Genomic DNA, 23,133 nt, shown 5'->3' on the forward strand with positions numbered 1-23,133 from the left:
AAGCTGGAAATACACAATTTTTAAATAAAAATTTGAATTCCAACAATGCATCATTTCCCTTCAGAAATTACAACCGTTAGAAATGCAAAGATCTCTTTAGAAAGTCTTACATTGTTAGAAATTATAAAGAAATACTGCACTGATAAAAGTTACTGCAAGTTTTTTTTCAAGTTTGTAATCTTACAAGCAGATTATTTTGTGTTTGATCGATCATCTCCTTCCTTTCATCTTTTTTCTTCTCTGTATGGTGAAAAGATTCATTTGAAACACTAGCACTTCCATTTTCACCTTAAAGAAAATACATACGTATCAATAATTTATGTGTAAATTACTGCTATTTAATAATTCTTGAACTGATCATACAGATTCTTCACAAAAACATAAGCAATAGCTTGTTTCTAAGCAATTTTTGTTTTAAAAATTAGAGAACAAAGAAACTGTAAAGGATAAAATGTATTAGACAAAACCTGTTTGAAGACTAAGAAAAGCTACAAGTGTAACTTTTTATTTGTAAAAATTGGCTCAGTGATTAGGTTAGCTGAGATAGCAGAGAACTTGTTTGTTATATGGAGTACAGAGTCATAAAGCTATGAGTGGAAGTCTATTATAAAATTCTTACTCTGAAGCAAGTAATATTTTAGATTATATTGATTATCCTAAAGTCATAAACTAAAATAAAATATATGCATATGAGTTACATAAAGTATAAGAAAAAGTTCATGAAGAAATATAAAAATTTAAATTTAATTGGCTTTTTAAAAAAAGTCAATATCAAATACTTGTCTATTTTGAATTCTCACCTGATTTTCTGTCTTTATATTCTGCAAATTCTGGTTCTGGTGTTGGAACAGGTTTGAGTATCTGACGTCCACAACTTACAGAACACATGAAAAATATTTACAACATTCAGTAATTTTCTTATTTTGCTACTGATGTGTTATACTGAAAAATATTGGCAAATTACTTTTCTTAAAAAGGCATGTATTTGAATGTTCCTCCACCAAGTGTCCTTAGCATTTTCTCCTAAATCTGGCATGTACAGATTTGGTCTGTACTTAGAAAATAATCAACCATCACCTCCCCAGGACTCACCTTCTGAATTAATAAAGTAGAGCTAATTATTTATAAAGTATTCAGAAATATAGAATTAAATTCCCAGGTAGGAAGCCATTCATTTTTAAAAATCTGTAAAACACTGTTACTCAAAAAATAACTCCTGCTTTCAAGGATGAGCCATTTCAAATCAACGGCATACATACAGCTTTATATCTCGCCTGGATAATATTATGAGATTATATGCCTTTTTTTCAATACAAGTAGTTATATAGGTCTTGGTTTTGTTTTGTTTTGGTTTTTTTTCATTTTAATTGTATTCTTTTTAATGCATATGAAGTTACTAAAAATGTAAGAGTTTACAGTACCTGCTACACATATAACCTACAGGTGTTTTAACTTGCTGCTGAAAATCTGGAGAACTAAATGTGTATGCTGGAGGCTTATGTATATGAATACTTGGTTTTGTAAGAAAATCAGCAGTATCAGGAAATTCTACAGGTGACCAGCTGCTGAAAGCCCCACCGGAGACAGATCCATGACTAGGCGAACTCAGAGGACTCAGGCCAGGAGAATTACCTTCCAAAGCAAACATTAAATAAGGTTCAGATTACAGTAAAAACATCACTGTTTAGAAAGACTGAAATTAAATTACAAGAACCTTTTTAAGTTGTAAAGAATGTGCAGGTTTTCAAAACATGGTGTATAGTTCACACTGTTAAACACACAGAATAGCTAGATCTAGTCCAAGTTTTGAGATCTACAACTATGCAGTAGAGTCTAGGCTACACATTTGAATGGACAAACTATGTAACATGTTATAACATCTGGCTTTCAAAGGTTGGTTTTAGTTTTAGCTCTGGCAAAATTTAATCAGGAGCTGGAACTTTCCATATTCCTTACTGTTCCAGGATTGCTTTTTTAAATTTTCCAGACAAAAATAATCAAAAGCAATTCAGTATTGATAACTGACCTAAACAAAAGTCTTTTACCTCATTGTTTTGCAGTAAAGACAAAATATGCTTGAGAAATTTTAAAAAACAAAGTAGAAAGCCAAAATGTTGTAATTGCGTTTTTGAAGCAAGGGGTTAAAGCAGGCAGATATTGGTCTTTTTTGACAGTGATGTACCTTTTTTTTTACTGGCATGATAATCTATCCAAATCTGACTAATAAGCCATTGGGGGGTGGGGGGATGTGGAATACAAATTTTGCTCATGGGTAATTAGAGATAAACAAACAACTCCATCTTCCTTAGTTACATGAAATTCACCATTGCTGTAGAAAGTTAGCTAGGGTTTACTTCAGGCTTCTCTCAGTGAAATCTAGGAAAGCAAGCAGGTAAATCTGCACTTTGGCTACTCTATGCACCTGATACTAATTTACAACACAATTTTGCATTAAGCCAAAACATAATTTCTTTCTCTTGTGAAAATATACAAAAAGACAAATTATCTACGAGTGCCCGAAGTAAATACAGTTATAGCCATTGTAAATATACTTTTATCAAAAAGAATAAAGCACCCATGAGCAAAATAATGAGTTAATTATTATGTGGATTTTTCAAAGCTGAATCACTTATTCTGATTCAAACTATGAAGTAAAAACTCCATCACAAGTCATATGACTGTACAGTGCCTGATAACAAATTACTAAGAGAATATACAGTATTGCCCTTAAATAAGGAATGCATAGATCATACACATCCAGCAGTCATAGGCTACACTGACTTGACTCACACACTCTAAGACTAGTACGTAATTACATTTTGCTACAATAAAAGACAAGATTTTTCAAAGTTCACATTGCTAGGTGCAGAGACAGAAGTTTCAGAAAGCAAATGTCACTTCACTGCTGAAAATAAAGATCTGAAAAGTTGAGAAGCAATTTGTAAACTCCCTTCTAGAACTAAACCAGATTAATAGTCCCATGTTAGTTACTTAATTTCATCCTTTTCATGTATACACATTCAGCAGATTTTAATGCCTATCACTGCACTCCCTATTTTCCACAAGATTCAAAGTAGAAAAGTACAGAAGATAGCCTAGCTTTTCCTGAAGATAGAACTACTGAGAATGTGCAACAACGCGTTTACATGCAGAGTTTGTATGTTTCTTGGTGTCTAGAAGAGTGAAAAGGGAAAAAAAACAACCAACCAAACAACAACAACAAAAAACAAAACAAAACACCCAAATCAAATGACCAAACCATCAGCAAGTAATACAGGGAAAACTGCTGAGTTTTAAGTTTGGGGTTTTTTTAAAGAAAATAAAAAATGCATTCATGTCTCTCAATCCAACTTGCATATTTAAACTTTTATAAAACAAAATTATTAGGCTGTTATTTTTAAATCATGCTAACACAGATAGGCAAAAATGTCAAAAAAAAGTTGTTTTCAAGTTTTCACTTAATATAGGCAACCAGGCCAGTTATAATCTTTCAAATACTGATACACACATTATTTCAGCACTGCTGTTACAGTATCTACCAGCCTATTACATTGACAGTGTTAGAATAAAATCTATTCCAACTCCTTCTGAAATCTGTTTAAATAATAATCTCAGATGGCTATCAGTAGTGTCTAAGTGACACTGTTCCATTACAAAAAGCATAATTACTAAAAAAAAAGTGTCTTATTTAATGTATGTGACCTTTGTAATTTTCCACAGGTACCTAACATACTGAACACCATAACATTTTGCAGCTACATAGCATTAGGTGAACAGTTAAGATTTCTACAAAGTTTATGTTAGCTGTAGTTTTGCATATTCTTAGAAGCAGATTAAAAATAAAATATTTTTAAAACATATGCAACATGCTGATGTTACATTAGTACTACATTTACGTGAAAAAAAATCAACCATAATACATGATGTACTAACTACTACCCTGACATCCTGCCACTAAGTTACATGAATTGCACGATCTTACCTGCACGTCTGGGAACTAAATGATGAGTCAATGTCATAGAAGATGATCTTTGTTTTGGTATTGTCAGCAAGTTCACACCAAAAGTCCCATTTGAATGAGATCCTTGGCTGAAAATAAAACAGTAAGATTTTTTTTCTTTTCTACCTTGTCTTCCATTTTTATTAAACAAAATGCTTATAAAATATCCAGACTGCTCTGTTACAGGTCCATTACCATTCAAGAAAAAAAGGTTACTAGAATGAAGTCGAATTCAAGATCGGCTAGAAAATACATGTCAATTATTTGAAATAAAAACTGCTGGGTACTGGGTGAAAACAACAGAAAACTTTATGGAGTCCTAAAATGACACAATAGGTGTATTCAGACCACATGTCATAGGTTTTACTTTCTAACATAGTTTTACTTTTCTTGAATGTTTTAACAAAGCAGGCTGTTTTCGAACAGATCTGAGAACATTTAAAAGACAATCTTATGCAGCCACAACTTGCTTTTAAAATCAATCCTGCATATTTAATTAATCATTTTACTTATTATAATCTTGAAACTAAAGCTGTTTTTGACATAAAGTCGTATTGTACTTCAGTAGCTACATTGCTGGACTCTATTGTTGAATTATGCCATCTGCTGTTCTAGGCAGGAAATTGCATAGCAAAATTCCAATTATATATTTTGTTTCATAAACAAAAATTAGATATGCAATTAAAAACAACTGTATACGTGTACTTTAAAGTGAGAATACTTTATGTAAAACTATTTATTTCATTTCAGGATAGGAAAAGAGTATTTACCAAAACAGATTTAATCTTGCTTAATCAGATGTCAAACACAGAAATAACACTTGATCTCAAATAATTTCTTAAAATATATTTATTAGAAATAAATTAAAGATTTATTCTTCTGAAGTCTGATAAAGACATGTTAGCCAACTTAAAATAGCTTATATATATTATTTTAAAGCACATAAAAATGCTGCATCAATAGTTAGTGCAGTAAGACTAATATTAAGCAAGATCAGTTCATGTTGAACTAGTGTTTGAATGAGAAACCAAATCAAGAATCTGCATACAAATAAAACAGAGTTGCTTTAGAACGTTGTCTGGAGGGAAAGAAAATAATTCTGGAACATTAAAACAGATTTTGTAGCAATATTAATTTACTGTATCACTATTTCTCAACTCGGCTAGAATTCAGTTGAAAGCAGTCACTGTATGTAAAAAATCTTTGATATTTTTGTAAGCTTTCCTCCTAGTGAACAGTTTGCTGTTTCACTGTCTCATTTTACTATTAGCCCGCTCCTCCTTGCTTCTCTTCTAACATTCATTGAGTTCTTCATTGGGCTGAATCAGCTCCCCAAGGCAGGAAAAACTGTCTTCTTATTGTAGTTATTTTTCTGATAATTTAAGGGGCTGACTCAAGAGCCAGAGCCAAAAGTACAAAGTGCTCTAGGAATGCAGGACTGCCTCTTTTGGCAGCAGGAACAGCTATGCCAGTTCAGCTATTTCATCTAACTTTATGTTAAGTTAACCACTCGTGACGGATTTTGAGATTATTATTATGTGTTAGAAGTTAAAGGGAAACTGGTAAGAACCATCACTGGAAGATACAAGGAGACAGGGACTCTGAAAGGCAGGACACAAACCACAAAAAAATGAACACATATTCTAGGGCTGTATGGGGGCATATAGGAGCAGGGCAGGGGAACATGACTAACTAGAAGTGCTAGTGATCAGAGTCAAGGGATAACGTAAAAGTGATGGAGTACAAGTGAGGGTGTTTTCTGTATTGCTATTCTTAATGAGGTGAGCTTGAGTACATTCTTTGGTCAGTAGGAGCCATAAGAAAACTCTCTGTAAACGTACACTGCATCTGCACCGGAAGTGCTGAGTCTCAAATCATAAGTTTAAAGCAATTTCTCTGCTCTCTAGTTATTTCCAGTGGATATAACTGGGAAGATTCTGTCAAACACTGATAACCAAATTAGCATGAAAATACAATCTTTAAACCAATACTACTACTAGTATCTTTGATTATATTTTATACCCACAACACAGTTAACTTTTACTATGTAAAAACTTGAAGAGTATATTTTATTCAAGGAGAAAATGTCACTGACAAGTACCAAATTATTGAAATGGTTCACTTTAAAATTAAATACAATATTAATAAATAAATTCTTGGATGTGTGTATAAAAACTTTCATCCACTACTAGTAATTATCAATTATCAGCATAACTTACATTTTCTTTTTTAAAAAATGCATCTATTTTACTTTCCTTATGACTGACACAAAACCATTAAAGTCTTAAGAGATATAAGTATATTTTTAAAAAAAAAGTAAAACCACACACATTTTTATGGATTTGAGCTGCAACACAATTTCAAACATCTTCTGTACTTTTCTCACATGATATTGAGCAAAGCCATACACATCTACACATCTAAATAAAATTAAATGTGTGATGTTTCAGTCATATACACACTTAAACAAAAAGGAAAGTACATTTATTTTAACCCCAATTCAAAGTAATCTTAATTCTGGAAATTAAAGCTTTCTTTGTACCATACTGACTAACAAGTAGAGAAGAGATGACTTTCTTAATCTATCTTACTGCTTGCCTGATTACTACAGGAACAATAAATGTTGCAGTACACACAACAATGGTTACCAAATGGAAGAAAGTCATATAATCTTTTTAATAATAAAAGAAATTTTTGAGTATGTGGAAGCTAGAAAGTGATACATATTTTAAGTAAAAACGAGAAGGAGGAAGTCAGTAAAGGTTTAGAGGTTAAACTAGTTTGCTTTGCAATCATGTATGTCAGAGTTGTTTTTTTTTCATTTCCCACTAAAACTGATATGCAGGCCTATTTATTATGACAGAGCATGCCATTCAACCAAGTACAGTATATAATTAACTTGAAACATTTTCCAGTTTATGCTGGCAGAATTTGGAAATTTCATTAACAAAATTTTATGTTCAGTAATTCTGCCATCAAGTTCCAACATTACAGAAATGTACGTTTTAGAAAGGCTACATTTATTATTGTCCCTAAAGCGTAGTTAAGTGCTTACCTTGATGTGTTATATTCCTGATGAAATCTCTTGCTGTTACTTCGTTCCCATCTAGATGATGTTGATTCTACAGGTGGGATGCCAGAAACCCCTGAAGTTCGTCTCAGCTGTGGTGTTGGCAGGCTATTCCTGCTATTTAATCCCTGTTGAGTAATTTAATCATGGTTAAAATCAATATAATTAAAAACAGACCCTAAAATTTTATTTATTACTTGTGAATACTATTTATTGGGTTTTTTTTTTTAATAGTGAAACAGTAAGTATGCTATCTTACATTCACTTTTAGTGCTCAAGAAAATAAAAAAGCTGCAATCAACTTATTTTGCTTACTAGGAATAATTATTTTTCATATGTCTTTCTTTTCTTTCCTCAAATTAAAATATGTAAAGACACTTGTACTCTGAAATCCACATGGTCCAACAATTACTATGCAGAACTTTTAAAAACTGAGATCTTCTAGAGATAGCAAATTGTTGTAGGATTACGAATGCTTTTTCACACATCCCAATACGACTACAGTCAGCTCTCTAGCTCTCAGGATAACCTCAGATTTCAATAACTCAGGTGGTAAATATGGACGGTTTGGGTATTGTGGAACTTGTGGAATGGGTGATGCACAATGCACATTGTCAGTTCTGGTCCATCAAGGCTGGCTCTCTGCTTCCATAACCAGCCCCAAAGCACCCAGGAAGCTTCCCAGGCACCTCACCACTCACAGCCTAGCAGCTGTCTTAGTTCAAGCACACTGCAGCCTAAATACTGGGAATTGTCGCTGTACTTGAACAAAGTCCTCTGCAAAGCAGGGCAACAGCACTCAAACAGTCCTGTATGGAAATAACTCAGAACTTATTAACTTTGCTGTACTGAAATACTCCCAGAAAAGTATATTCATGTCTGAATAGCAACTAGTAGAACCTAACTAATAAAAAGGATAGGATCATTGAATTGAAACTGCAAAGCCAGCTCTGGCATATCTGCATCCATTGTACAGACAATCTATACATTGTACTTAATTATTATTTTTTTTAAATATCTCTCTCTGACTGCATTCAGTCCACAATCCACTTGTTAGCTCATCCCTAGATTTGGCCATTCAGCGGAGGAAGGGGGGGTGGGAAGATTCTTCTGCATAATACTGATGTGCGTCATCAGACCTTGCAAAGTAGAAAGGATGCCAGAAAAAAGTGTTTAAAAAAAGAAATCCAAAGCAATATTTGCAGTATTGAGTAAGGTCTGTAGGGTCATGTGTGACCCTTGGATACTACCACTTCAAAAGTCTGGCAGAAATAACGACTTTGCAATTTTAAGCTTCATCAGGTGGTCAAAGATCATAGTTAACTCACAAATCTATTACATATTTAAAAAAAATTTAACAGTGTTAAAGCCAGTCAGGGAACAGAAATAAAGATGCACATAATCTTCAGCAGAGAAAAAAACTTGTTTGAAATATGGAGACCTTTCATATTGCAAGTCAGGGAAAGAGAGAGTGAGAACCTTTCAATACAGTCTGAAAGGTACCATTTTGAAGAAATACTTACGATGTTCTTTGGTGTGTCATAATCTGGAGTTTGTGCTGACTTACCTGCTTTTTGAAAGAAAGATAAATCTTTTTCTTTCTTACAGTAACATACATAGTGGTAGGTCTTCTGGCTTACTCCCAAACATATACCAAAGCCAAATATTCATTGAATTATAGCGATAAGCACTATTTTATCCACCAGGTAAATGAATATACAGAAAAAAAAACCAAACTTAAATCAAGAGCAGCAACTTTTACGAAGGAGGAAAAGAGAATAGCTGTGAAAAAAACATAATCTTTCAATCTTGCATAATCTTTATAAGCAGTCTTCAGCAATTATTATTTTTCATTTCAAACAATTCTGATCCGCTATATAGAAATTTTAAAAATCATAAGTTAAATTTTCATGTTCACATAAATTATATTTTTCACATTGGTATACCAATCCTTGGCAGTTTAAAAAAAAAATCCACAAAAACACCATATACTGAATCATTACAATCTCTACTCAACTGATCTCTGCACATATCCATGTGACATTCCAAGGAATTTCATACTGCAATGATCCTGCAGGATCTTCCACTGAGTAATCTGCAGAGACTGAGCTTTTCCTCAAAAGCATTTGTCTTGACAATGGTTCCCAACAGATATTTCACAAGCTGAATCTGGCTTGAGGCATTTTATCTGGCTGCAAAATACTAAGCCAATAAGTTGATCAATTTGGGTCAAGCTGCCCACTGCCTGGAAATGGAAGCAACTACAGGGCAGAGATGTTCCAGACCAGCCTCCACAATAAGCAGCCTCATAAGCTGTGAATACCAGGCTACCCTAGAATTATTAGCTCTGGTGCACTGTAGATAACCTTCTATACTGGAATGGTTTTCCACAATGTTCCTTAACATGTCATATAGTAACTATATTCTTGCATTCACTTATTTGCCCTAGATAATGGAGAAGTGACAGTAGATTTACACACTGGTCCCATAACATGATGTACTGCACAGAAAGAAGATATATTTTTCTTTTAACATAGTTGATTTGCTTCTATCTGGCTAGTTTGATGTCAACAAAAGTAAATTTATTTGTAAAAAAAAAAAAATCCCTGAAAAAGCCACACTGACAATAATTGCTAGATCAAGAATGTGGGAGAAACAGCCCTATTTTTGCCATATCATGAGAATATAACATCTTCATTTTATATTTGCCTTTAGTTTTTTTAATCCTATCTTTATTTTGAGGAATCATGTGTTCAGAATGCAGACTAGGGCTTTTACCTGTCTATCCATCAATCACTTGAAGTTGCATTTTGGTACCTACATTCATTCAATGTGTTTTCACAGCTGCTCTCTTTTGACATTAAACTTAGTTCACAGCTATCCAAGTAAAGAAGCTACTATCCCATACAGGAACATTCTTTCCAGATGAATTTTTCTTTGATAATTTTTTAAAAAATTGCAACACACACATGAATGAAAACTAAAGTAATTTGACCTTGAGCAGCTTTCGATCTCCTTTTTCAGCAGGATCCTCTATTTCAGGACAGGGGAAGAACCCAGGAAATGGTGTGAATGGACTAGCCTTTGGCCTGCACGTGCCTGAGAAAGCACCAATCAAACTATTAATGCTTCGAAGGGAAGAAATCACTTGTGGTGGAAGGGATGGGTCAGTCAGGAGGTCTGTTAACATGCTCCGAGCCTCATTTAGTACTGAAAGATCAACTCCATTTCCACTGCCAGCATTCTAGAATAGATGGAAATGTTGCAAACTATTAACATGTCAAAACATTTCACAGTATTTTAAGTTTTAAATAAGCATCTTATCCACTGCAAATTTTAAAAGTTTTGTTAAAAATCAATGCAAGTTTTTTTAAAAATCAAAATGCTTTTCTTTTAAAGAAAATATATGCATATACATATATTCAGACAGCAATTCTTGCAGGTTTTTTTCACACAATAAAAAATATTTTTTAATTCAGCATTACCTTTCAGTTTATTTTCCCTCTATTTAAAATAGAGTTCTGGTGCAAATTTTTTTCTCTCAATTTTTCATTACTTCATCTCAGAATTAAACTTAGTATTCTGTCTCCTCCAGTAATAACAACAGAAATTTCGGTGGCCAAACTGTTATAAGCCCCTTATAGAGATGCAATCTTCACAGCCTTATTAGTTTTATTAACTCTGATTTTACTGAAACAAATCCTAACAATTCTGTCAAAAAAAAGTTATTAGTTTTTATTTGGCATAATTATCTGAACACGAACAGCAATAGCTGATTAGATGCCACCATTGATACAAGAAATAGGGGAGAAAATCAGGAAAAAAAGTTAAGAACCTGGTAGACCTGAGTTTGGCGACGTTGCTGAAGCATCACTCCCTAAACTTATGCTAAAGGATGTTTCAAAAAAAAACCACTTTCATCTTAGTTAGGTTTGAGGCTGTTCTCTTACACACCACAGAAAGTAGACCCCTGTCAACTTGGTTAGAAGTGGTAAAGATCAAGTCTCTGCTATGCAGAGCTAGAATGTTTTAGGACAACTTACGTAAATAAAACAGCAACAGAAAAATTGAAATCTGACAGTTTACAGTGAACTCTGTACTCACAAAAGAATAATTAGACTCTTAACCCACTGACCTGGTAATAGGGCTTGTACCATTGCTTCAAATCCCAATCCCAAAGTATCATCTGTAAAGAAAAAAAAAAAAAAAAAAAAGAAGAGTGATAGGTGATATGCTAATACTGAATAACAACAATGGAATAAATCTTGATTATGTGATGTAATAGAAAGTGTTCCTCCCCCTTCGTGCTTTTGTATGTAATTTAGGCCATTTTCTCAATTAATGCTACCCCAGTAAAAGTTCTAAAGAAGACTTTGAAAAAAACGCATGCAACAGAGATATCTTGATGACAGAGTAATTATATAGCTTTATTTCAATATTTCTAGATTGTTTATAAATCACTTAACATCTACATTAAATTAGGTGCTGACAGGGCTTTCCTGCTTCTATTCACTTCAACTTATACAAGCAAATCTATCCTCCAATATATTTTATATTTTCTTATTTTCAGAACCATTCAAATAGTAGCAATTTTGTACATACAGTGCAGAAAGTATGACATTAACATCATTTATTTTTTTAAAAGGCAAAATGCTCCCCAACATCTTAGCTTAAAAAAAATCAGTAATTTTAAAAGCATTTTCTTGCAGGAGGTTTTGTTAGGTTTTGCTTGAACACGGTCACAAATCTACATGTTCTGAATAACTTCACAAAACCCACCAAACCCACAAAAGAACGTCAGCAACACAATCTGAAGATACTATCAGCTTCAAGTACGTCAACAGCACGCACTTAATTTTTCTTCTATACTGACAAAAAAAGAAAAACAACATAAAATAAATGAAATTTAGATCTGTTTTGTTTCAAAAGTGTTCAGTCTTCCTGACTTCTTGACAGGTTCTAATTATTCTTTGTTAAATGAATTCATTTGCACAACATGCATTCACAAATAAATCAAATATAAAGATAACCCTTTTTTTTTTCCTTTTTTTCTGTACTTACAGAAACTGGCAATAACCCACTTGGTAGTTAATATTCTGCAGTACTCTAAGTTTTTCTTCTTATTTTTATAGGCAAGAACTATGTTTGGTTTTGTTCCTCTAAGACGAACAGCTCTTTATGGAGAAAACACTCCACCAGAAGGTGCAGAAAGTGTAAATAAAGAAACACAGGCTGACATGTCAGCAGTATCCAGGCAAGGGCGGCACTTAACAGCTCTTTTTCTCTCCTGTTATCTTCACAGAGATACCATTAAACCATATTTAACGTTAATTGTTATGACATTCACTTGCTCTGAAAAGTGAAGAGACCGATCATTAAGCATGTGCTTAAACTAGGAGTAAGTTATATCTAAGCAAGTCTATATCAGAAAGTCATACTGTGTAATGCAAGCAGATCTAAATAAAGAACTAAGAATTTAAGAATCTGCGTTTTTCGGGTTTTTTTAGGTTATTAATCTAGCTCCCATCTCATTCATCAATTCCTTTTCTTTTTTTTTATTTTTTTTTTTTTTTAACTAAGCATATGAGATGGCTGTTAGCCTGTCAGTGACAAGCATTAAGATAATGACCAACATATCTGGCCATACCCATTTTGCGTGATGTATTTGGTTTAGCATGATTATTGTTAAGATAAGGGGTTTTTCTTCTTTTCTTCCATAACAAACTAGAATGAGTTGTCCATCTGAGCAGGTTGGGTTTTTCTGTTTTTCTTCATTCTCAGATTTCTCTTTCCAGATTGACATTTATTTACCTATGTATCAAACAGGTAAATCTTTTGGTTTCCTTCTGTCTTTCTAAGCTCAGATAAAGAGACTGCGTTAATCTGCTTCATTGACTTTTGACTCAACCAGCCACAAAGATCAGATGTCCATATGAGTTTTGTTAGTTGTATCAGCAACCTTTGATACTAATGGTCCAAGAAGTTGCGTCAGCTTGCTCGCAATATTGCAGCCTCCATTAGGGGACACAAAAGAGGTTTCCCTTCCCCCAGCTCTTCCAGTATTTTATTTTTCTTTTAAATATGTGGTGAGTTAGCTATTTTTTTTTATTTGTTGTAAACGAGTTCTTAATAAAATACCTATGCTTTTGCTAACTCCAGAAAGACTTAGTCCAGATTTCTGTACCAAAACTTTAACTGCAACTGCTTTTACTGATGCAAGCTCCTTTATTCATCCTTTAAGCCACTGGGAGTACACACATCCATACTCACATAAGCTATACTGTTATAATTTTGAGGGTCAATCTATATGACTTTAAAAGTTCTAAATCTTCCTTTTGGCTTTAACCCTGCTATAGCAAAGAAATAGGCTCAAAGCTGCAGAGGCAGAAAATATGCAATGGAAAGTGTTACTGCCTTGTCTTGTGTCCCACACTCATCCAGTACACAGAAGGTAAAATGACAGAGCTCATGCAAAATCTACTTCCACTGCAAATAACGGGTTAATATTTTAAATGGCAGGGCATCATTTTACACACAATTTTATTTAAATGAAAAATTTTACAGCTTGGATTCATGATTTAAAATTTTCTGTTGTCACTGAAACCAGAAGATTTAAGCTTCTCCACTGATAACAATTTCACAGCAAAGAAATGAAAACAGTTTTGGAATAAACAGAGCTGAAGTTTACCTATATGTTGCCAACAGATTTTTTTTTTTTTAATTCACTATACATCACCATTAATTAGAAGTCATATCTCCCGAGAGAAGACAGGTGTAGTATATTAACACTCCTAGCAGGCCAGCTATATTAGCTGCAATATTTTCAGGGCTCATTCCACATGCCACACATTGAAGTAACTAAAATGAGTTGATGAAAATTTTAGGCCTAAAGTAGCAATCTCTTCTACTAAGCACAATGGGAAAAAAATGTAATTAATATTTTTCCAAGGTAAATACAACTTGGTACATCTCTATACTAATCAAGTCCTTACAGGTTAATAATGAAAGGGGAGTTACTACCTAGTAACTATCTATTTCTTAGATGCTTACAGGACACCACAAGATGGCACTGAAACCCAGAAAGCCTCCCCCATAAAAACAATTTCGAGACAAAGGAGCAGAAATCAGCAGCATATTCCTTAGCAGACCCTGCAGAATTGAAATAGTCGGGTGGGCAGGGGTGTGCGTGTGGGTGTGTGTGTAGTTTTAAAGGTTAACAGCTGATAAATTCTCCTTCTTCACAAAACCTTGTCTGTTTAAAGAAGAATGTACTCCTTACCATTCTATTCAGAAAATAACTGTAAGGAAACTGTACTTTATTTCTCACTACTTACCAGACTTAGTTTAATTAGCCTAACCCCATGCCTTGCAAGTTAAATCTGGAATACTGAAAAAGCAGCATTTTTTGCATTATTTTGTTGAGAGTTTGTGTCAAAGCTTTAATTCATTACTGTGGCTTATCAACAAAAGTTACAAAGTATTCCCAGAGTTGCATTAATCTTACAACAGGAGTAAAAAGAATACAGTTTATTTTGACTTAATGTGAGCAGACCAACAGAACTTAAAATAGATCTTAGGCAGAACCTCAGCAATGTTTGATTTTGCAACCATAAGACTTACTGCAGAAAAATCTGTGCTCTGTAATACAAAGATTTAGTAATCCATCGTACACAATATTCTTCCTCACCTCCTCCAACAAGAAACATCTGGTCTAGGAGGGACTTGAATCATAAAAGTTCCAAGCTACAACTTAAACCTCCACTTAGCAACTCACACACTCTCGATTTTCAGCATGCACTGCCAATGCCAAGATCACAGCAATTACACATCTGGGAAGTCCTCTGAAAATAAAACTGTAGTGGACTCTGGGCTTCAGGGTTTTCTGTTTTGTTTTAAGTTATTTTTATACAAAAAGTTATCTTTCCTATCACAGCTCAGCCAGTGTTTCCAGGGCCTGTAACAAATGCGTCTTACAGAAGCAAGTTGATGCCATGCAGGGTGGTGATCTTTTGGATTTTCTTTGCATGAGTGCCACAGCTCCATTTGGTTAAAGTCATGTTTGAGGAGTATTTTAAACTTATAAAAAAAATCATATCATCTTAGCTACTTGAGAATTACTTGTGTTTGTGCAAAGTTATACTAAGGACAATACTCATAGTTACACAGAGATTTAAAATACATAGCTAAAAAAAAGTTTCGGAGCTTAGAAATATAAAAATCAATTTAAAAATAGAATATAACTAACACGTATGCTCCATACCCTAAGCTGAAGTGTGCACACCATCTAAGGCCATACACAATGTTAAGATTTGTAACACTGCTGTTTTATCGCCTAAATTAAGTAACTGGGAAGTTTTAGTTTCAGTGACGATACTATTCAGGAGATTCAGTATATGCTTTAATGCTTGTTAGGAAAAGAAAACTAGTTCTATTTGACACCACCCATTCACGTTCCATGCTGCAAAATTTTAAAGGAGAAAAAATGAGTACAAAAAATGAGTTTCTACTTCTGACTGAGAGTCTTTCATTGATCAGATATAAAAGATTCCTAGTTGCCAGTAGATTCTGTTTGACACCATTAGGCATTAGCTCCATAAATAAGTATTTCCATAGCAACCAAGCACAGAATTAACTAAACAATGAAACCAACACCATAGAACTTGATTCAGGAATCAACTCTGTAAAAAATCACCTCATTAAAAAGCAAAAATTCTACAATCAGATGGGAAACTAATTTACTGTAAAATATTAAAAAGGTTACATTATATACGCATTTCTTTTCATGACTGCTTTTAAAAAAAAGACTGATGCTAGGTTCATTGCTTTTATTTCTAAATTAGTCTTTTGTAATAGCTTACAATCAATTAGCTTTTAAAACTCATGTAATTTATTTATATAAAAACAAACACAGTAGTATACAACCTAGAAGTCTTGTTTTATTTATTTATTTATTATTATTTTTTCCTTCTCTGGGTAGAAAAGGTAGATTTTGAAAAATACTATGTTATTAAGTAGTTATGTTGTATTGAGTATGAGACTAAAGGTGCTGCAACCAAAGAATGAATCTGTCAAAGTACAGGTAGCATTATTTAGATAACACAGACAATGTTCTGTTGTAAAACCTTCCAGGCCAAAACAACAGCCACTTGAGTAGATCATTGTAATCAAGACAAAACATAGCACTTGGAAAAGCATTAAATATGATACTTAAGGCATTTAGAGTCATCATGCCATGAAAATAAATGGGACAGGAAAGAACTAGGATATTTTTTGAATCCTAACACTTACCACTTCCTGACTCTACATAAATTATTTATCCAAGGTTGTAAAATGGCTAATAAGTTGTGAAGTCTGCAGATGGCCACAATCTTTGAACAGAAACTGAGTGTGCTTTCATGGTTTGGATACCTGTACTGAAGTAAACAGTCATATCCCCTATCCTAGACTGCCAGCGGCCCTACCAAACTCTTTCATAAAAGGCATTATATTTACTTTTTTAAGAAGTCTAAAATCTTCCTTCAATAGAAAGAGACTTGCTTCTCCTTAACTGCCTCAATAAATATTATTCTAGACATTAAATAGTACCTGCAATCTATGTGGCTGGACGCATAAGAACAACACTGGAACACATAAGTGTCTGGACACCATAATGTTTTCACAGTATTCTGATCTTCCTTGCAAATACAAGTCTTTGACAAGAGCTGCACCTAAGTAAACTTTAACAAGTCAGTTTAGTCTTCATGCATTTAGTTACTGTTTTCAGTAACTTTGTTCTCAGCACAGATACAAAACCGGAGCAAAAATGCTCTGTTGTTATGGAAAAGTTTCAAATAAACCTTCAGCAGGCTTTTTCTTAAAGTTAATATTACTCCCTGCAAGCAGAAAAAAAATACTTTTCTGGTGGGCTTTTGTTTCTTTTTTCTGTGTTTGTGTTGTTTGTTTGGTTTTTTAAAAAACATGCTACTTCTGCTTTTGTAACCAGGAGTACCAGCAGGTCAGCTTCTACTTTGTCTGCTTTAGAATGTTTTCAGTTTTCTTATTACTTGTGATGTTTGCTCCAATTTTCCTTTTAATATTTTTTAAGATCTTCAAATGTTTCAAAAAGGTTCCAAAAGGTGTTTTGTCTATGACGGGAAAGTAGGAGGTTTTTTTCTTCTTATGTAGATAATGAAAAAAAAAAAAACTGGCTAAAACCACACTTAGGTCATTTCCTGTTCCTTCTAGGTTTTGTCAGACTTGCACGTCAGAGTAAAGGCCCACCAGTAATTTATGGCAACTGAGGGGGAAGGGCAGAGGAAAAAAGCCTGCTATGTGCAGATCCTTTAATTGCCCATTATAAGCATTTTCCTTTAGAGCATGTGGTTCTAATAAGCATCAAAGAAAAGAAATACTTTCTGCTCTGATCTGCCACAGTTGCTTCGGTGTTTTGGCATTCTGTACTTCTACTGTCATCCAAAACCTAAAACTGTTTTTTCAAGTTCTGTTTATTTTACAAAAAGCAAAACCTAGAAATTGCTCCCAAAACATCCTTTTCACATTTACCTGTTGGCATCATTTTACAATTATACGTGGTGTGTCAACACAGCAGTAAAGGCTTTTACTGTTAATGTATGGTGTTGGAAAATACAGAGAGGGCAACCTTAAATTTTCTCTTTCTGCAATAGAAGGATGTGCATAAATCTTGTGATGAAGCATTTTACTGTATCCCGATATATTGTTAATGCAGTAACTAAAAACATTTAGTAGAGATGAACCAATTTCCCGCTCTATTAACTTAAATTTTTTAATCAAGTAGGTTTTTTCCACCTATTACACTAGAGATAAAAAGATTCATTCCTGTATTTTCAGCAAAGAGAAACTATTTCATCTGACTACAAGTTTTTTTTTCAGCACTGAGCTGAAGAAAAGGAGATAGTGAATTTTTCACAAAGATTTTTAACACAACTTTCTCTTTAAAATCTCATTAAAATACTTAAATTTCTCCTCTATCCGCAAGTCTCTCTCTAAAACAAGTAGCATAAAATTAAGCTGTACAACTCTCAGCCAAAAATTAACATGAATGTGAGAATGGTTCACATCAAATGAATTAGACCAAATGATCATCTAGTCCAGTATCTTGCCACTGACAATAGCAGCCATCTCAAGATAAGAATATCCTTAAGTAAGCAGTGCTAATTCTCAGAATATCCTTCCAGTCGCAGCAACACAGCTCAAGGAGCCATATTTTGTATGCCTTTGTATATTACAAAGGTAAACAGATTTTTCACCTTTGCATTTCTCCGATCATCTTTTCAGAATCCACATAAACTTCCGACAGATCCAATATCAGACACAAAGGCATCTCACAAGTAAAATACAGATGATGCAAATTTCTCTTTCATTCTGAATCTGTCAGTGCTGAATTCTTACAGTGAGGAAGCAAACAATCAGCAACTCCTTCATGTAGTCTACCCCCGGAACGATTTGGTTTTGCAAAAGCTTATAGTTGTTCTCCAGCTAACTTCAGGCACAAGACACACTTTTCTTTTCAGACTATAAGGCTCTATTTTCAAATCCCCAGAGCTAGTCCGTTCAGAGACACAGCACCTTCAGAATAACAAAGCTTCTAACTAACTAAACACTACCACTTCTTTATTTGATTGCATTCATTGTTATCTTAAGGATTTTTATTTACAAAATTGCCACAAGAGACAAGCTTTACACAAATCAGTGTTGTTTCCTTTTAATAACCTATTCAATCAAGGAAGATGATGACTCAGAAAGAAACATTACAGGGACTGAAGTTAGGGAAGTAACCTGAAAGAAAACAGTCAAGAAGCCAAAGAAGATATGTCATAAAGGAAAACAAGTATTACTGCAGTGCTGTGGTTGGAAGTTATACACAGGGACTGAACTAAATAAATTCTCAATTGCTCAAGCTAAAGAACTAAAAGGAATAATTTAAAAACAGATGAGAGAGTATAATTATGAGTCTGATTACAAGAGCAATTGTGTTAGCGCAAGTTAAATCAGTATTTAAAAAATACATCTTAATGGACAAGTTTCTGGTTGAAGTGCCAAGAAGTACAAGATGAGATCTCTTGGGGAAAAAAAACATAGAAAATCTGAAGAATGTAATACAGATTGCTGTCAGAAACAGAGAAGAACAAGGGAATGCAAATTGCTCCATTCTACAGAAACTGTCAATTTATTTTTCTCTAATGTACTCATGTTAAGTAGTACTTTAGATGGCAGCTTAGTAAGCAGTTGAGAAAAAAACTCAAACAGCAGCAGATTTGAAAGAACAATGAATTTTTTTTCCATGTAGTAATGTTGTGATGCTGTTCTAAATTAAAAAGAAAGGACAATGATGCCTTCCCACTTGTAGCATTAGATGATGACTAGATTAAATAAAACCACTTTGGGAGATTCACTTTGTCCCCCAAACGGCAAGTTTTGTATAGGTATGTGTTTATGTCATGCTTATCTTGCACATGCAAAGTGAACACAGGAATTGCCACTATCAGTATGGGAAGGGCCATATGCACCACTCCACTTACCTCATAATAAACTCATCTATCTAGGAAGAGAGTACGCAGTCAGATACCTCTGGAAGTTATTACCAGTTACTAATCTTGTAAAAGTTCTCTATTAAAAGATCAAGGGATGAACAAGCTCAGAAATCAATTTAAAAAGGGAAAAAGAATCTCCGACACTCTAAAATTCCAGAAGTTGTTGTGAAATGCTATTTTTAAATAACATTTAATAGCACATCCTCCTGAAACTGATTAATTTTATGTAGATGTAAGCTCCATTTCACACTCTGGTAATATGGTAACTAAATGACACTTCCAAGAAAAGAAAAATCATCTTTGTCCCACAATCAACATCTCTGAAACTACAGATTCTTTTCTTCATTAGCCTTTTCATAAATTATCTTCCATTCTGCTGTTCAAACAATCATAGGACTCTCTCACATTTGAAGACATAACTGTACAATCTACTATACACAAAGGTAATGGAAATATGTATGCAAAAGGCTGTTTTCACTCCAGTATTTTGACTTACTCTATAAGCCACTTTGCTATCCTGTTCATAGAGCACAAGTCACAGATGGAATAGACTAGACTAGACTTGAACAGGTTGGAAGGGACCATTAAAGGCCATCCAGTCCAACCACCCTGCAAGGAGCAGGGTCATCTTCAACCAGATCAGGTTGCTCAGAGCCTCATCCAACCTGGTCTTGAATGTTTCCAAGGATGAGGCATCAACCACCTCCCTGGGCAACCTGTTCCAGTGTTCCCCCACTCTCATTGTAAATTTTTTTTTCCAATTTTAAATTATCAAGTCTAAATCTATCTCTATCTATTTTAAAAACATTCCCCTTCACCCTATTACAACAGGTCCTGCTGAAGAGTTTCTCCCCGTCTTTCTTATAAGCCCCCTTTAACTACTGAAAGACTGCAATAAGATCTCCCCAGAGCCTTCTCTTCTTCAGGCAGAATAGCCTGTCAAATCTATGTCTCTCCAGTGTAGACACAAGGATGTCGTGTAGGCCAGTGTCAAATGCTTTGCGCAAGTCCAGACAGATGGTAGATGACATCAGTTGCTCATCCCTTATCCACCAATGCTGTAACCCCATCATAGAAGGCCAGCAAATTGGTCAGGCACAATTTGCCCTTAGTGAAGCTGTGTTGACTGTCACCAATCACCTCCTTGCTCTCCATCTGCCTTAGCATGGTTTCCAGGAGGATCTGCTCCATGGCCTTGCCAGGCACAGAGGTGAGACTAACCGGTCTGTAGTTCCCCAGGTCTTCCTTATTTCTCGTTTTTTAAAAATGGGGGTTATGTTTCCCCTTTTCCAGCCAGTGGGAACCTCACCAGGCTGCCATGCCTTCTCAACTGTCATGGACAGTGGCTTGGCAACTTCATCCACCAGTTCGCTCAGGACCCACAGATGCATCTCATCAGGTCCCATGGACTTGTGCAACTTCAGGCTCCTTAGATGGTCCTGAACCTGCTCTTCTACAGTGGGTGGTTTTTCATTCTCCCAGTCCCTGCTTTTGCTTCTGCAACTTGGGCGATGTGGCTAGAGTCCTTGCTGGTGAAGACTGAGGGGAAAAAGTTGTTGAGTACCTCAGGTAACTAGGTCTCCCGTTTCCTTCTGGAGAAAAAAAAACCTTTTTTTTTTTTACTAAAATAAAATAAAATAACTCAAACAGCAGCAGATTGGCTGTTACCAATCACCTCCTTATTTTCTATGTGCCTTAGCATGGTTTCCAGGAGGATCTGCTCCATGACCTGGCCAGGCACAGAGGCAAGACTGACTGGCCTGTCGTTCCCTGGGTCTTCCTTGTTTCTCTTTTTAAAAACGGGGGTTGTGTTTCCCCTTTTCCAATAAGCGGGAACCTCATCAGACTGCCACGACTTCTCAAACATGGACAGCAGCTTGGCAATTTCTTGCACAATGCTCAGAAAATCCATTGAAAAAGTAAGCTACAGAACTTTTGCTTTTTCATTTAATGCATCTCTATTTCTCTTTACACTTTCAAAATGTGAAAATCAGGCTGGTAAATTGGGAAGGTTCAATAGCGACAAATAAGGAGAGAAGAGCAGCACTTCTAGAAGCACAGATCTCCGAGTAACAGAATGCAACATCAAATATTAAAATAAACACAAAACTGCAGATAGCAAGCCCATTAAGCTAAGAACTTACTTACAACTATACTTCACTAAGCAAACACATTGATGAATATCTTATCAGCACTTCCAATTAGAACTTACTTTTTGAAGATCAGAGTGAATTGCAAGTCTAATCTGAAGATGTCAGGCACTGTCACAACCGTAACCACACCTGCTTTAAAAGGCAAAGGTATATGCCTCTGAACTGAACTTTGTATTACTGAATAGCTTAAAAGAACCCAAATTAAAAAAAGAATTATTGAGATCAGTGCTTTCCTTAAAACTAGCTAGTGACCTTCAGCAGCTGTATTTGAAATGTTAAATTAAAGGTGTTTATTAATAATTACAGTCCTAAATGAAAGTGAAGGTTATTTACTCTTTTGAACTATGCTAGATTTCTTCATGTCTATCACTATCATTTTCTTTGCCCAACTGCAAATAGCATAATGTAAGGTCAAACTACTTTAATTCTCATATTCAAGCAGGCATGTTTTGAAGTAAGGATAACCAAAATAAACAGTATCTTATTCCCCTGAAAAGTAGTGAAAGTAGATACAGAATATTTCTCTCTTTGCTCCAACTATATTATAGCAAATAATCTGTATTTAAAACAGAAAAAAACCCCCACATTTTATACAGAAGAAGTTCTATTTATGCGATTCTCTAGTGGAATTGGAAATAAAACCACTGACATGTAAGTTTGTATGTGATGGATACTATTGAAAATAGAGATGCTTTACAGATCGAATGTTTCAAAGAAAAGAACAAGATTAAAGTCAGGCAGCCACAAACTCAGAAATGCAAAAACAGATTGACAGAACCTTGACTGAAATATATGGAAAGAAGGAATTATTTCTTCTATGTTACTTTTCGTGCCTTTTTTTTTTTTTTCTAACCCTCTATTTTCAATCTGTTTGTTCATACTGTATAAATTTTCTGTATTTGTTTCTGCCAAGGACAGTCAGCTAGCCTATAAGGGCAATTGAATCAGAAAGACATAGGCTAATTGCCATACATATTAGCAAAAATTCTTACCCAGAGATCAGCCAGTAGGAATTAGATGGGACAAAAAATAAACCGACCCAACCAAAAATATCTCTCAAATTTTAAGAAAGATTGAATTTTTTTTTAATTAAATAAACAAACTCAACTCACCTGAAAATTGCCAATAATCTTTGCTATTTCTTTTTTTCCTGCTTTCACATTTTTACAAGGGGAAAAACAAACAAACAAACTACACAGCACTTTGCCTTTATTTCTACCCCTTCCCTCCTTCAGAGCATTATGATTTGAATCTTTCCAGGTCTACCTATGCAGTGATGCTTTCTTGGTCAGTGAAGACAGTTATGCAAGTATCAGTCAGAAATGGTAACACTCATTAAAAATGTATTATTATGTTACT

The 23,133-nt window shown here is 34.4% G+C and overlaps 1 protein-coding gene across 1 annotated transcript in view; it reads right to left on the minus strand.

The window, feature by feature from the left end:
- The window catches only part of PDE3B (phosphodiesterase 3B), an 87,021-nt gene that overhangs the window by 13,115 nt on the left and 50,773 nt on the right, over positions 1-23,133 (minus strand). The window contains exons 2-8 of the mRNA XM_086749705.1: positions 11,206-11,256; positions 10,066-10,314; positions 7,056-7,198; positions 3,983-4,089; positions 1,422-1,632; positions 801-874; positions 185-288 (exon numbers count right to left, since the gene is read on the minus strand). Coding sequence (XP_086605831.1) covers positions 185-288; positions 801-874; positions 1,422-1,632; positions 3,983-4,089; positions 7,056-7,198; positions 10,066-10,314; positions 11,206-11,256 — 939 coding nt within the window. The remainder of the gene's footprint in view (positions 1-184; positions 289-800; positions 875-1,421; positions 1,633-3,982; positions 4,090-7,055; positions 7,199-10,065; positions 10,315-11,205; positions 11,257-23,133) is intronic.

This window comes from Chlamydotis macqueenii, chromosome 5, assembly GCF_036417535.1.
Source record: "Chlamydotis macqueenii isolate bChlMac1 chromosome 5, bChlMac1.mat, whole genome shotgun sequence".
Taxonomy (NCBI): domain Eukaryota; kingdom Metazoa; phylum Chordata; class Aves; order Otidiformes; family Otididae; genus Chlamydotis; species Chlamydotis macqueenii.